The 14,546-nt window shown below is 44.4% G+C and overlaps 1 protein-coding gene across 5 annotated transcripts in view; it reads left to right on the top strand.

Moving 5' to 3' along the window:
* The window catches only part of LOC127014702 (cystathionine beta-synthase-like protein), a 28,021-nt gene that overhangs the window by 6,339 nt on the left and 7,136 nt on the right, over nucleotides 1–14,546 (top strand). For 3 of the 5 annotated variants that reach the window (XR_007766213.1, XM_050894217.1, XM_050894242.1), the window contains exons 2-13: nucleotides 145–275; nucleotides 1,353–1,564; nucleotides 2,492–2,598; nucleotides 3,552–3,686; nucleotides 6,307–6,386; nucleotides 7,700–7,834; nucleotides 8,387–8,456; nucleotides 10,856–10,947; nucleotides 11,823–11,948; nucleotides 12,664–12,748; nucleotides 12,948–13,053; nucleotides 13,903–13,977. Coding sequence is in view for 4 of the 5 variants with exons in the window: in XM_050894217.1 (XP_050750174.1) it covers nucleotides 234–275; nucleotides 1,353–1,564; nucleotides 2,492–2,598; nucleotides 3,552–3,686; nucleotides 6,307–6,386; nucleotides 7,700–7,834; nucleotides 8,387–8,456; nucleotides 10,856–10,947; nucleotides 11,823–11,948; nucleotides 12,664–12,748; nucleotides 12,948–13,053; nucleotides 13,903–13,977 (1,265 nt within the window). In the remaining variant the exon portion in view is untranslated. Of the gene's footprint in view, nucleotides 1–84; nucleotides 276–1,352; nucleotides 1,565–2,491; nucleotides 2,599–3,551; nucleotides 3,687–6,306; nucleotides 6,387–7,699; nucleotides 7,835–8,386; nucleotides 8,457–10,855; nucleotides 10,948–11,822; nucleotides 11,949–12,663; nucleotides 12,749–12,947; nucleotides 13,054–13,902; nucleotides 13,978–14,546 lie in introns of those variants that run through there. The other 2 variants (XM_050894232.1, XM_050894224.1) reach the window with 2 other exon arrangements.

Here is a 14,546-nt window from a genome sequence, read left to right on the forward strand (position 1 = left end):
TTTTTTTTTTAATCCTGTTTGTACAAGTCATCTTCACTTTGTTTTGCAGCTTCTTTTTTTTTCCCTGTGAAAGTGCGACATGTGTCTTGCCCCTACGAGAGACTGTTTCCTGACAGTTTTTTTTCTAACTTGCATGATCTGCAGCTTTGAAGAGGATTCCAGTCTCGTGACCCACAGTACTCGGTCTCCTGAAGAAAGTCCAGTCTACTGTGCTGTCACCTTCACCAAAGAACATGGAGAAGTTGATATCAGAAAGGCCTGTTTCTGTGTCTAAGGTACTCATTGGTCTTTAGGGAATACTGTTTGCCTGTCTTCGTCACCAGAATTTGGGAAAGCCCTATCTGTTTTCAGAGGGATTTCTAGGTGTTTTTGCTGGAATGCTGTGGAGGTAGGTGCTATTGAAACCAGTGGCCTTTCTAGAAGGGTTCTTTCTCCTTCATGATCACAGGTAGCAATGCAGAGTCTTTTGGCACCATTTTCTAATTAGTCACCAAGTAGTCTTACTCTGTTCCTCTCTGCTTGGAACGGGGAAGTTTTATTTCAGAGAGCTGTTTTTTGGTGTGGGAAGAGTGTCTCCCATGAGATTAGTCCTGTTTTCTTCATATGTGTGGAGGCTAGTTACAGTAAGCACATGCTTCAGTGTGTTTAAGTTATCTTCATGTACAGCACTGTATTGAGCTTTTGCACTCAGTGTTGCAGTGCAAGATTCTCGTTTTGGTCATAAGGATTTGGCAAATGAAAATTATGCTGAAATGCTTTCCCAACTTTACAGTACTATGGAAACATCAACTGACCATTAAAATACCCATTTGTTGTGACCTTTTTCATGTAAGGGAAAAACAAGAGTGGGACACTTGAGAATGGGATTTGTCTAACTGAGACATACTATGCTCTCTCCCCTAATACCTGGGTCTTAGGTATAGTGACAGGATCTCTTGTAGTCAGTGGCAGAAACTGTTCGTGGTTGTTAAAAGCTACTTGTTGCCATTGCCCCTTTTGGCTTATAGGCAATACTGCTGTCTTGAAAATTGCTACCAGGGTAGTTTCTGTTCAGGTTTCCTTCTGAAGAACTGCATGCTGAAACACTAGACTGGAAATAGATATGTTGGTGAAGGGACAGAGACAAGAATAAGGACTTATTAGTAACATGATTTTTAGCTATTGTAGGGGGTGCAGTGATGTGAATGGGTGGTTTCCCATGGTGCAGAATCTGAATAACTTTGATAGTCTCAAAAGATACTCTGACCTTGTTACAGCAGGGCATACGAATCACACTCTCTCATTTGGTGTCGCCCCCCACTTTCTCTTTTTTTCTTTTTTTTTTTTTTTTTTCTCCTTCCCTCTCCCCCAAGAATGAAGTGCCTACACTTCCTTCCCAGGAGAAGCCAGATATGAACTCATGCCCTCATACACCTGGCAAGTATTTTCTCCCTGGTGGGATGGACAATGAGAACTGCAAAGCTAATGAGAAGGAAAGGGAATGGATCCGCCCTGATACACCTAGCAAATGCACATGGAAGCTTGGGAAACCCCTCTCTGCCTCCCCCCATCGTCATGCCGCTCTGTAAGTATTACTTTTATTTGCTGATTTTCAGTACAGCACTAATCCAGGTCCCCTCAGAGCCATGTGGATTTAACAAAAGATAACTGATTTAAATTAATGCTGTTTAGCATGTAGATATGCTGGTGCTTCTTAATTTCCATGTATAAGCAAAGCTAAGAACCCACATTAAGCATACAAGGGGCTTTGCACCAAAGATGTGAAACTACATGGACTGGAACTAACTTATTTTATTATAAGATCTTAATGAACTGTTCTGTTGTAATTTTTAATTGTACCATCTAATGAACTGCTAATAAATTGATTCCTTTATTTTCTATCCTGTTATCATCTAGGGTAGAATTAACTTGTTTCACAACGATATAGGGTGAGAGCCAAACCCCTGGGGTGATTAGTAGAAGGGTATTTGAGTATGAAAGATAGTATGTAGGGACAATAAGGGACTCAGAATCATGACATGTCATCTATCCTGATATGACATAAATTACCAATTTTGACATAGGTGGACAGGCAACCTTTACTTAACCTGGAAAAGAAACATGTATAAATTATATATATGTTTGATAAATAACCTGACAAGCAGTTCGCTGACTAGGTGAAAGATTGCACTGTTAATGCCTTTTGCTTGTAAAATAGCTGACTCTGAGCAGTGCTAAGCTACTTCGTGCCAGGAGGAACTGCAGAGCACTTATTCTTGCCTCAGCACGTGGCTTGATGTCTGTTTAATCCTTGTTTTGGATTAAGGACTTGACATTTTGTGAATTTGTATCCAATGGTTTTTTAAACCAAAATATCTGAAATAACTAGCCTGATGAAGGCGGGAGAGAAAGTTGGTTGAAATAAAAAGTATCGGAAATGCTGCGTTGCTTTTGTGTGACCTGCCTGTGGCCCCTTCTGTGAATGTACTGACTTGTCTTGTATATGTACCAGGCCAGAGCCTCTGAAAATCCTACCAAGCATCCTGAATAAAGTTGGCAATACACCCTTGGTGCGAATCAACAAGATTGGGAAGCAGTATGGGCTCAAGTGTGAACTCTGTGAGTACTGCTGCAGGCAGAAAATCAAAATAAGAAACACTGTTTCAGAAACCTGGATAGTCCTGGTTAGTAGTGTCATGTAACCTGGGCATAGGAAAAGTGCAGGTACCCTGCAGAAAATGGTGAGAAAAATTCCTCTTTTTCTCTAGCAGATTTTCAGGTTTTTAGGATTTGGTCATCTAAAACATCTTTCAATTTGTACTTCATGAGGACATTTCCTGCAGCTTTTCCATTTTTGTAGAAAAAGTAAAACTTTTTTCATAGAAAATAATTTTTTAATTTTAAGAAAGTTGTATGAAGTTTTTGACTGCTTCTCATATTTGGAATATTCATCAGTGTCTGTAAAGTGCAGATCTGCAGTTACCACTAAAGATCACTGAAAATGATGAAAAGGATGATACTGTCGGTGAATGTAGTTTGTTTGTTTGTTTTTTAAACCCAACCATACTGGAGATATCTGGAGGCTCTGATCAGAGTCCTGAAAGGTGGTGTTTCACACCACTGAAGGGATTAATGCTGGGAGTACTGAAGTGAAAGTGTAGGCTGAACAAGGGAAGAAACTTCCAGTTTGATGAGAAACTCTTTGGCTGAAGAATGTAGCAGGGAAAAGGCAAGGCATGTTGATAGAGTTCTCTTCCCCTGTGCTATTGCACTGGAAAAGCTGTGGGGCTTTTTATTCTAATGACTGGGCTGTAATAAAGAGGAAAGATGAAAGGAGAGATCATATTTTGAGACAGAGACTGGCCAGCATCAAGTACCAAACTTGCTGTGGTGTTGTGACCCATAACAGTGGAGATGCTGTGAACTGAATCCCCGTCTCTGGTGTTGTAAAGTAGGGAGGTGAATTGGGCAGATATGTTAACAGAGTTGCTCTTTCAGATATGTTAGGGATCAGCAGCCTGTTTAGCAAATGTCTGCTGTTTAAGAACTCTCCTTGGTTTCTTTGTTTCCAGTGGCAAAATGTGAGTTCTTCAATGCTGGGGGCAGTGTGAAGGACCGCATCAGCCTGAGGATGGTAGAGGATGCTGAGAAGGCTGGGATCTTGAAGCCTGGGGACACGATCATAGAGCCAACGTCTGGAAACACAGGTAAGGGATGGAGAGACCCTAGCAAGGTGGGGGGGGAAATGCTGTGGTGGTTTTCCTGGAACAGGCAGACTTGAGATTGGAGCATGGAGGCTGCGTGTGCAAGGAAGAAAGGGGATCCCTTCCCACCTGCATGGTGTAGGGAGCAGTGCCTCTTCTATCTCGCACAAGGAATAATTCTACAGTGTCCTGTGCTGACCAGAACAGCTGGGAAGGAGGTCTGCTAAATTTGCACAGGCTCTTTGCTTTAAAAGAAAAGAAGTGTGAAGCCGGATCCACTAGGGTCTTTAGGTCCTATTCAGGAATTAAAGTCTGACTGAAATTATTGGAAATCAAGCACCAAAAGACTGGTGTGAATCTGGATCTTCCCCTTCTGTTTGGGAAGTCCCACGGTCCTCGTTCCTACACTCTGTCAGGTGGGGTGGGCCTGGTTTGAGAAACAGCCTTTCCCGTGTGGTGCAGCTGAGATGGGAGATAAACTGCATCCCTACAGCACTATCTGCTAACACAGCACTTGCACACCTAGATTTTTAACAGATTCCACTCGGGTCAACATCTCTTCCTTGGAGGGCTGGAGGAAGGAATAGTCCTGCTAGTCAGGGGCCAGGGCAGAGCATGTGATGATCTGAGCAGACTGGAGTTAACTCTGGGCTCCCGTGTCACAGCTGTTGTACTTCTGTTAAGCTGCTCTACTCATGGGGAGTAAACATACCTGGATTGTTCCCCCTTGAGCTAGTTAAATATAAAATATACTGCCTCCCTGGGGAGGTTCCTGAGCTACAAGTAGCTACAAGCTACTTCCTTGCCTGAAGTGTTCTGGAGAGGTGTCTTGTCCTGTTCTTAAACTCCTTCCTCGGCATCTGTCCACTGTTGCCTTCTGATAGACACAGGCCAGGCAGATCTTTCTGTTGTTCTTTTGATCCAGTCCAGGCTTTGTTAATGGAGGGACTGGCATGATGAGCTGATCTGTGACCAGTTCCCCTGCCTTCAGCAGAAAACTGGGAAGTTGTGTCTGTTGCCGTTGGCTCAGCAGGTGCTCTGTGGAGGGAGCAGTGCAACTGAAGCCCTTGTGACCGTGGCTGTATCTCTTGCCTGAACAATGGCATGTAGTGGAAAATATCCATATGTTGCATTCCTCCAGTATCTGAGGTCATACTATGACATCCTCCTTTCTGGGTCAGTACCTGATAAATGGTTCTCCTTGCCACAGGATTCAAAAGATAGAAAGAAGGCAGAACTGAAGGAGGTACAGGACAATTAGTTCAGAAAGCTGTCTTTTTTCTTTTAAAAGCAAAGACCAGGGCAGACAGTAATCTGAGAGAATTGGCTTTTGCTCTAGGCTACTGCTCAGAGCTCCTGAGTATGTTAAATGTAAGAGCTAATGTGTTACATTTTTTGTCCTCTCTGCATCCCACTTCTCCCTCAGTCAGTCCTGTTTTGATGTTTGCTGCATTTCCAGGTCAGTAGCAGAAAGTACAACGTGTTAGAGTTCAGGTCTCAAAATGCTTTCTTCATCACAGACCATAAGGGAGAATGCTGGATGGCTTCTCTTCAGTCTGTGGCCCTAGTGAGGCCTTTGCTGTCTTATTTATTTTGGCATCCATATTTATCTGTAATATACTGGGAAAAGTCCCCATCCCCCTCATCCCCCAAATATTTAAACATTACTTGAATTACTTGAGGTGTGAGTTATGCTTCTCTTACAGGAACAGTTAAAGATTCTTTTTTTTCCACCCCTACACAATCCAGTACCATGTAGAAACAGAGCCAGCTTTGAACAAGCAAGTCTCTGTGTAGGGTAAACTGCCTGTGAGGCATTGTCATATGCATGTGTTGGTATTTTGCCTGGTACCCAAAACAGCAGGGGAGGTGCCATGCAGCCTGACCTCAGACACATATCAGCTAACTTGATCTGTTTAGCTTATCCGGCAGAGGGGTGATTTGATAACAGGTGTAAGCTTCTCCTATGGGGAAGGCACTTCTGAGCTTAGCTCTTCAGGTAGGCAGACAGTGACAAGCTGGAAGGCAGAAATCAGGCTGGAGGTGCAGATTTTTAAAGTAGAAATGAGGTGTCTGTCTCTAACAGTCAAGGTACTTCACTGTGGTAGCAAGTTGACATAGTCCGCTAGAACCTCAGTCACACACAGCATATAAATCATGTCTTCTTAGAAAGGACTTAGTTTTGGTACATTGCAAACTAGGGATTTAATGCAGAAGTGAGTCAATAGAGGCTCTAATACTCTTCTGACAGTATCAAAATGATTGCTTTAGTCATCTTTAGCTTAAAGCTCAATCCTTTCCCAAATTACTTCTGTAAAAATGAAATGGGTGAGAGAGGAGGAAGGTGATGTGCATGTGGTAAAGCTAGCAGTTTGCACACGTCAAGTTTCCCCACCCTTGGCTAAACTTTCTGTTCGCTGTGATCCTCAAAGAACTAGCAGCATCTGTAAATCCAGTTCTCAGTAGCCAGAAACGTTCCCTTTGCCACCACCCCTCTAGAGACAGTGTACTCAAGCCTCTGGTGAAAGTCTGATTAAAGCCAGGGCATGCCAAAGCTGGCATTGTGGGTTTTGTTCTTTGTTGCTCCTCACTGTATGCTCTACGTGTCTTTGCTTGCTTCCAGGAATTGGGCTGGCCTTGGCTGCAGCAGTGAAGGGTTACCGCTGTATCATTGTGATGCCAGAGAAAATGAGTATGGAGAAGGTCAGATCTGCTTTTATTTTCAAGAATTAAAAAATAAGCGTGTTTGCACTTGCAGAGTTCCTGGTGCAGATGAGTGCTGTGGCTTTAGCAACGAAGGTGTAGGCTCTTGGCCTCCCAGTCATTGGCCAAGCAGAATTCTGTTGAGGGCCTATTGCCAGTGCTCAGAGAAATCCAGGCAGGCTAGCTGTGGACAGAAATGTGTTTAAGACCCCTCCCTACAGCATTGTCACTTGGAAAACTGTCATAACTGTTTTAAATACAAATGTCAACGCAACTTGAGATTTACCTAGCACATTGAAATAACTACCTGCCCCTGGATTAGCTGTTCCTCACTGAGCAAAGGAGGACGAAGGAAGGCAATGCCGAAGCTTTGAATATTCTTCTGTTCTGCACTGGGCTGAGCAAGGCCATGATGGAGCCTGCTGAGCTCCTCAGGTTACACTGGCAGGTACTGGCAAGCATCTGAGTTGTGTCACCACAGCAACAAAGGGGAAGGAAAAGCCACCTGGGTGATGTCCACTTGCCTTCACTGTAGAAAGCACAAAATATCCAGCTCTAGAGCAAGCCCTGTTGTGCCTTCCACTAGAGTGGTGCTGCACCTGCAGCCAAAAGAAGAGAAGAGATCCCCTGTGTTTCACAGTTGAGGCAGCAAATTGCTGTCAGCAAAGTTCAAACACTTCCAGTGTTCCAGCTGAAAGGCAGCGGCACAAACGGGAACGTCCCCTGAAGGCCTATACCCATTACTTGCTCTTACCTGCTCTGGAAGGAGAGGTACCACGTGGCCGTTGCCATGTGCCACGCAACACCAAAGGCCTCCCCTCTGAAGACTTGCATTAGCTCAGTGTCATAAACCTTCTTGCCTTCATAGCAGTTGAGTGGTGCGTAGGGCCCTGGAGGATCTCCTTTGCTGCCTGTGTCCAAAGGAGCAGGTAAATATACATAATTTGCACTCCAACAGTGCTATAGCCCAGTAATTTATGTTTAAGTGCAGAGCATATGTGACCGGCATGAAAGGAGATGGTGTTTTGCCTGGATGAGGCTTCTCAATGTGTAGTAATAGTCCCTACAGGCCTGAAGGCCTAGAATAGAAACAGGAATTTGACATCTAGCTGCCAAGTAGAGCTTAATTAAGATCAAATGACATTAAGGATTTGGACCCATGGCTCAGTGATGTGAGGTTGGGGTTTAGGAGAACTGCTAAGGAGGCTATTGCAGACCAGGTAAAAGGGAAGATGTTTTCTTTCCCTGGCATCCCAAGGAAGTCTCTGTGCTGGGAGAGTGTTTTGGCGTTTGGTGACCTTTGTTTGCTACAGGTGGATGTCCTCAGAGCTCTGGGTGCTGAGATTGTGAGGACCCCAACTACTGCCAGATTTGATTCTCCTGAATCTCACGTGGGAGTAGCATGGAGACTGAAAAACGAAATCCCCAATGCACACATACTAGACCAGGTAAGAGCCAAGGTGTCAGAGGTGCAGGCGTAGCGTGGGAAGAGGTATTGCAGCCTTGTTCATAAGTGTTCTTGGTTGACTGTTCAACAGCCTAGGTGTGTCTCTGGAAGAAAAGATGTCCCAGGTCCGGAGCTGTAGTTGAGCCATCACCATGCTGTACGATAGCAAGCATTTGTAGTCACTAGAGGGCAGCAACGAGCCTATGTTTGCAGAAACTGCAAAACATGGGTGGCTTGCCACTGAATTGGCAGTCCTGCTTGGAAGAATAGGTACAAGGGTCATGTTCTTAAAAGAAACTGTCTCACAGACAGGAAAGATCTTGGCATTGGAGGGTGCTGGCACCTTAGAACTACTCTTAAATTAGGTCACTTAGGAAGGTTGTACCTCCCTTTGGGCATTCTGCCTAGGTCCAGATAACAAGGAAACAGTCTGGAAAGAGTATGTAGCTGTTGTGGGGCATGGAGAATGTTTGTCATGTTCTTGAAATGCCTCACAGTGTGACTTTTGTTGTCTTTCTAGTCTACTCAATGGCTCTTCTATCTTTCAATATAGTACCGTAATGCCAGCAACCCCGTGGCACACTATGACACCACAGCTGAAGAGATCCTGCAGCAGTGTGAAGGTATGTTTGCTCTACTACTACCCCCCTCTTCACTGAGTCCCTAGTATTCTCTTATTGTTAGGTACTTGGCGAATGGGACCTGAGGGGGTTGAGAAATGCATGGATTTTGATATAGCAAATATGGATTTTGATATAGCAAATCCCATATGCTGTGTGTCATTAGAGAATCACTTTATTTCAATAATCATAGTAATGATTTCCCCTCCCCCCCATTAAAGAGGAGTGCTTTGGTTTTTAGATTTCTCTGCTTGTGAACAGGTGGAGAAAGCAGTGATGCTTAAGTTATCTTTAAAAAAAAAAAGCCAGAACTAGAGTTGCATGAAAGAACAGCACCACTTTCTCTGATCACAAATACAGAATCAGAGAATCATAGAATCATTTAGGTTGGAAAAGACCTTTAAGATCATCAAGTCCAACCGTAAACCTAACACTGCCAAGTCCACCACTAAACCATGTACCTAAGCGCCACGTCTACATGTCTTTTAAATACCTTCAGGGATGGTGACTCAACCACTTCCCTGGGCAGCCTGTTCCAATGCTTGATAACACTTTCAGTGAAGAAGTATTTCCCAGTATTGAATCTAAATCCTGGCACAACTTGAGGCCGTTTCCTCTTGTCCTGTCACTTGATACTTGGGAAAAGAGACCGACACCCACCTTGCTACAACCTCCTTTCAGGTAGTTGTAGAGACCGATAAGGTCTCCCCTCAGCCTCCTTTTCTCCAGGCCAAACAACCCCAGTTCCCTCAGCTGCTTCTCATGAGACTTGTGCTCTAGACCCTTCACCAGCTTTGCTGCTCTTCTTTGGACACGCTCCAGCACCTCAATGTCTTTCTTGTAGTGAGGGGCCCAAAATGGAACACAGTATTCGAGGTGTGGCCTCACCAGTGCCGAGTACAGGGGGACGATCACTTCCCCAGTCCTGCTGGCCACACTGTTTCTGATACAAGCCAGGATGCTATTGGCCTTCTTGGCCACCTGGGCACACTGTTGGCTCATATTCAGCCGGCTGTTGACCAACACCCCTGGGTACTTTTCTGCTGGGCGGCTTTCCAGCCACTCTTCCCCAAGCCTGTAGCGTTGCATGGGGTTGTTGTGACCCAAGTGCAGGACCCGGCACTTAGGTATTTTTACATTCTCAGACCAAATACTCCATTACGCTGGAAGCTTCTTCACTTAGGAGTCCTCAGGAGTACAAACTGCTCTGTGTTGCAGTTGTCACCAGTAAGACCTGTTTACTCTGCAGGGGCTGATTTCATGTTAGCTCTAGGCAGCCAGGTTGGAGTATGAGAAGTGATTGAGCTGTGGCAGCAGAGAGCTTTAGCTGGGCTAACTCACCCAGCAGAGGAATTGGTTTGAGAGCTATTGGAGGCATTCAGTGTGATGCTGCAGCCTACCATGTAGGCATTTGCCATAGGTGGTAGAAGGAAGTCTTATAGGAGGCTACTGACCTGCCTTATAAAACAGTACAGTTTCTGATGGGACACTCTAATAAGAAAATTGGCTATTAAATTCCTTCTCATTAAGGTGAGGACCATGCGAAGGGTTCTCCTCCTCATCCCCCACCACCACCCCCAAAGTAACTCTAGCTGTTCAGAGGATTTGGCTTGTTTTTCTGTGGCAAACTTTCTTTAAGTTTGAGTTAACATGAGTATACTTTAACAAACTGCCATCCCACAAACTGAAAGTCTAGATGAGTTCTAGCTTTAGGCTTCTTGTTTGTATTTACTTTTCCTCATAGGCCAGTCATTATTCAGTTATTACTGAGCTTATACCCCTGCTTGGCAGGGTGTTATTCTTTTGACTGGTAGGCATTTGGTTTTGTGTGTGAATTGGTGTGTGTATTTTTTTATTAACAAAGCTATCATGTGGATGCACCATGGAAACTGTAGGGGGTGGCAGAAGAATGAACTATCATACCTGCACTCACTCTGAGTGCTCATGACCAAAATAGTATTCTTCACATGAAAATGAGAGTGTAGTTGTGTTAATAGTTCTCTCAATGGGTGCTTATCCCATGCTCTTGGCACTCATTCAGTAAATTAACTAATATAATGGGCTACTCTTTCTAAGTTAAAGAATGAATTATCTATATCAGCAAATACAGTAACAGGAAAACTACAGGTGTCAGCTGTATGGGCCACCTCCAGCTCTGTCCAAAGTACCACAAGCTGGTGCCTTGCCAGGCCACTGGGTGGTCATTTCAAAACCATTGTTGAAGTAAATGGGGATTGAGCAAGGTGGCCTCAAGGTAGGTCTCAACACAGCTCTTGGGAAGCAAAGAGCCTTATCTTGCCCATTTTTGTTAAAGAAAGTCCATACTTAGGTTTAAGTGGGTTTTTAATCCATCATTCTGGGGGAGATTTCATAACTGCCTTCCATCCCTCACCTTTAAACAGGAAAAATAGATATGCTGGTGGCTACGGCTGGCACAGGAGGCACTATCACTGGTATCTCCAGAAAGCTAAAGGAGAAGTGTCCAGGTTGCAAAGTAAGTGGCAAGCCTAAAGCATTTCTCTTTAGCGACGTGAACCTCAAACTGCTCCACTTGGCATGTCCCGTTGCTTGCAAGCCTGCCCTGGGTCTCTACAGGAAGTTCTTGGATGTTCTCAGTTAGAAGGTAGTTCTGAGCAGCAAAGAAAGGTTTTCAGACTGTCTGAAATCATCATGCTCTGGTCTCAATGGTGACCAGAGTTCAGGTTTGGCTCGGCAGATGAAAACTGGCCCTCAGATCCCTTCATGGGGTGGGGTGTCTGAGAAACTTCCTTCTCTGGTGTGTACTGCAGCCTTCTGTTTCTTCTCTGACTGTGCCTTCACTAACTTGTCTGGAGCTGCTGAGGTTTTACCAAGTGAAATTTTCTCTGCACATGCCAACCTGTGTGTCTACCTGTGTACTGTGTTAGATTTCTTCAGAGAGGTTGGTATCGTGTTTCAATCGTGAATATTTTCCTACATAGGCAGGGAGCAGTAAACAAAATAAAACTATCTGCTTACACTTGGCACAAAATGTATTGGCTGTAATGGTGCCTGACATGTGAATGAGGGCAATCTTGTCTCGGGGAAACCCTGTCTTCTGTTTAAACCAAGCAAAACCCATGTAGAACAAGTGGTGCCCCTCACTTAGTGTCCACAGCCTGAGGAGACGGGATCAGTTGTCAAGGGGCCAGAAGCAGCAAAGCATTTTGCTCACAGGGGAGGTGAATGTTGCCAGGAAGAAATGAATAGGAGACTAGGTTGCTGTTAGCTTGGCTGTGTGTGGAGCCAGTGAGACACCAACAGCTGTAATGAGGCCAGCGCTCATGAGTAAATAGCTGTGTTCTTAAAAGCAGTGTGTCATGGTAGCCAAAGTGGAAACTGCTTCTCCAGATTATAGGTGTTGATCCTGAAGGCTCCATCCTTGCTACACCAGAAGAACTGAACAAGACTGACAAGACAATGTATGAAGTGGAAGGAATTGGATATGATTTTGTCCCCACAGTGTTGGATAGATCCGTAAGTCACGCTTCTTGGTTTACTGCCTTTTGCCCTCTATTGGGATGCAGAAGTGAGGTGAAAGGTGGAGGAAAAACTTGGGGAAGTATTTCTTTGAGCTGAAAGGGGAGGGCTAGCAGACAGAACTATTCCTGTTCTTTCCATCAGCAAAAGCACTCCTCGAAGGCTTCTGCACTGGCCACATGTGTTTTACAATGCTAGGTCAAAATGCTGTGAGCAGATAACATTTTCCTAGAACACAGTACTTTAAAAAAAAAAAAAAAAACACCACACCAAAAAAAACCCCAAACAAACAAAACCCCCAAAAACCCACCCCTAACAACAACCAATTGAAAAAAAACCCCAACGAAGCACCCCAACGCTTCCTGGCCAAAAGTGGTATGACTATGTTCTGAGCAGAGCCTGTGCCCCTGGGAAGCCCTCCAAGAGGGGAGGACACTGATGCTCTCTGTGACTGTCTCACAACAGCCTGTTCTCACAGCAAGGTTTCAATAAGGAGCCTGTTGTGCTAATGTGATCGTCTTACCTTGGCAAAAAAACCCCACTTGGCATTTGGAGGATGGAAACCCAGGCGCATGGCTCAGTAGGGCAGCTGTTACCTCAAAGAGCATGGGTTGAATTCACAGTAGTTGTGTAGCTCCACAGTAGTTGTGTAGCTCCCCTAGCGCTCCTCATTTAAATAGACCCTTGTTTCTGTCGTCTTGCCCCTTTCCAGACAGTGGACCAGTGGTACAAGAGCAATGATGAGGAGTCGTTTGCTTTAGCACGCATGCTGATCCGAGAGGAAGGACTGCTGTGTGGTAAGAGCAGATGCAAATCCTTTGGGTTTCTCTGAACAGTATGTGGGAGGCTGCAGCCTTGTGCAGGTCAGGGAGACCTCCTTCCACTTCAGAAGCTGTCTTCCTCACCCTGGGGCCCTCTACTGTCTCTCCTCCTCTCTCATTCTTTCTCATTTCACTTATGGTTTGACAGTTTTGCCTCTGATCTGCATTTTGGCAGGTGGCAGCTCAGGCAGTGCCATGTCTGTAGCTGTGAAGGCAGCCAAAGAGCTGAAGGAAGGTCAGCGCTGTGTTGTTATCCTCCCTGACTCTATCAGGAACTACATGTAAGAACCTGCTTGTTTTCTCTCTGGGAAAAGGGTGAGGCAGTCCCTCAGACCTCCTTACAGCAGTGGCGAGTTGAATACATATTTCTTATAGCACCCAGTTACCAAAGCAAGGAATGTGTTTGGGGCACAACTTCTGGAGTAGAAAGGAGCTTAGCCTAGCTGAAGCTAAGCTCCTTTTCTTAGCCTAGCCCTCGGAAAGCTGAGCTCCTCCTTGTGTCTGACTTCAGTATATAACCATCACTGGTTAGCATCTTTCACAGGAAAAGATTTGCTTTTTTTTATTTATTGGGGACCACTGGTATTATCCCATTCCTGGAAGGGTCCCTGTAAGGCTGTCTGCTCTCTCTGCCCATGTCAACAGCAGAACACAGCACTACTGTAGCAGCAGCCAGTGTTGGGGTGAATTTATAGGTGGAAGCGTGAAGGCTTTGAGCTGTGCTGAGAAGTTTCTCTCCTACCGCATTGAAACATATCCCAAAACATGATGTTTTTAGCTGTGTGTCCTGACTTCTGTTGCATCCAACACAGTACTAGACGACTAGAAACTGCAGATAGACCTTGCCTGAGTACAGGCTGGCACTTCTCCATTCCAGGCCGTGTCTCTATCCTATTGCAAGGGACTGATGTAGTTGAAACTTTGTTTCCTATAGGATTCCTTTTTCTTCCTATGAGTATTTCTTCTCAGTGTCCCAGGCTGGTAAGCTTGGATGGCAAATGGCAGTATATTTTCAATTATGCTTTAGTTGTTAGTGGTAGTGAGCTGTAAACAGTTGCCTCTGTGTGCTATTAGGTTTGCTGTCAGATGTTCAGCCTGCTAATGAGCTTTTCACTTCTGATGCTTTCCAGGTCCAAGTTCTTGAGCGACAAATGGATGATTCAGAAAGGGTTCATGAAAGAAGACGACCTTGTCAAAAAACCTTGGTAAGCATGTCAGATCCATTTGGATTTTCATGAATCTATTCAATCGACTTTATGGCAGTTGCTAATTTAAAGCTCATTTCAATTTACACTACTTCCTTTGACTTAGCTAATCTTTCATGCTATTGTGTTGATTTATAATTGCAGCTATTAAGCAAGTCTGCTTAAATTAGTTGATTTCCTTCTTTGAGTTGCATGGCAGCAGAAGAAAACTTGGTACTTGATTTTTTTTTTTTTTTTTTTATGAAAAGGGTTGTATCTGAAATGAAAAAGTAGTATACATAGAACCCTTCCGAGATCAGAGTTATTGAGTGCAAAGCACTGCAAGTCTACATAGGTAGAGGGGAATCTTCTCTAAATTGCTACCTATAATGACTGTAAATATGGCTAACTCTTTGAGTAGGAGCACAAAACTTTCTGTGTAAGATAAGAATGAAACTAGGGAGATTAGTACTCTCCACTAACTATCTGTAATTCTAGAAAGTAGATGAAATGAGGAAAAGAGTTTCAGTCTTAAAGCCTTCTCACACGTCAGTGACTTTCTGATATTGGGGAGAAAACTTGAAAGCCTT

Source organism: Gymnogyps californianus, chromosome 1 (assembly GCF_018139145.2).
Source record: "Gymnogyps californianus isolate 813 chromosome 1, ASM1813914v2, whole genome shotgun sequence".
Taxonomy (NCBI): Eukaryota; Metazoa; Chordata; class Aves; order Accipitriformes; family Cathartidae; genus Gymnogyps; species Gymnogyps californianus.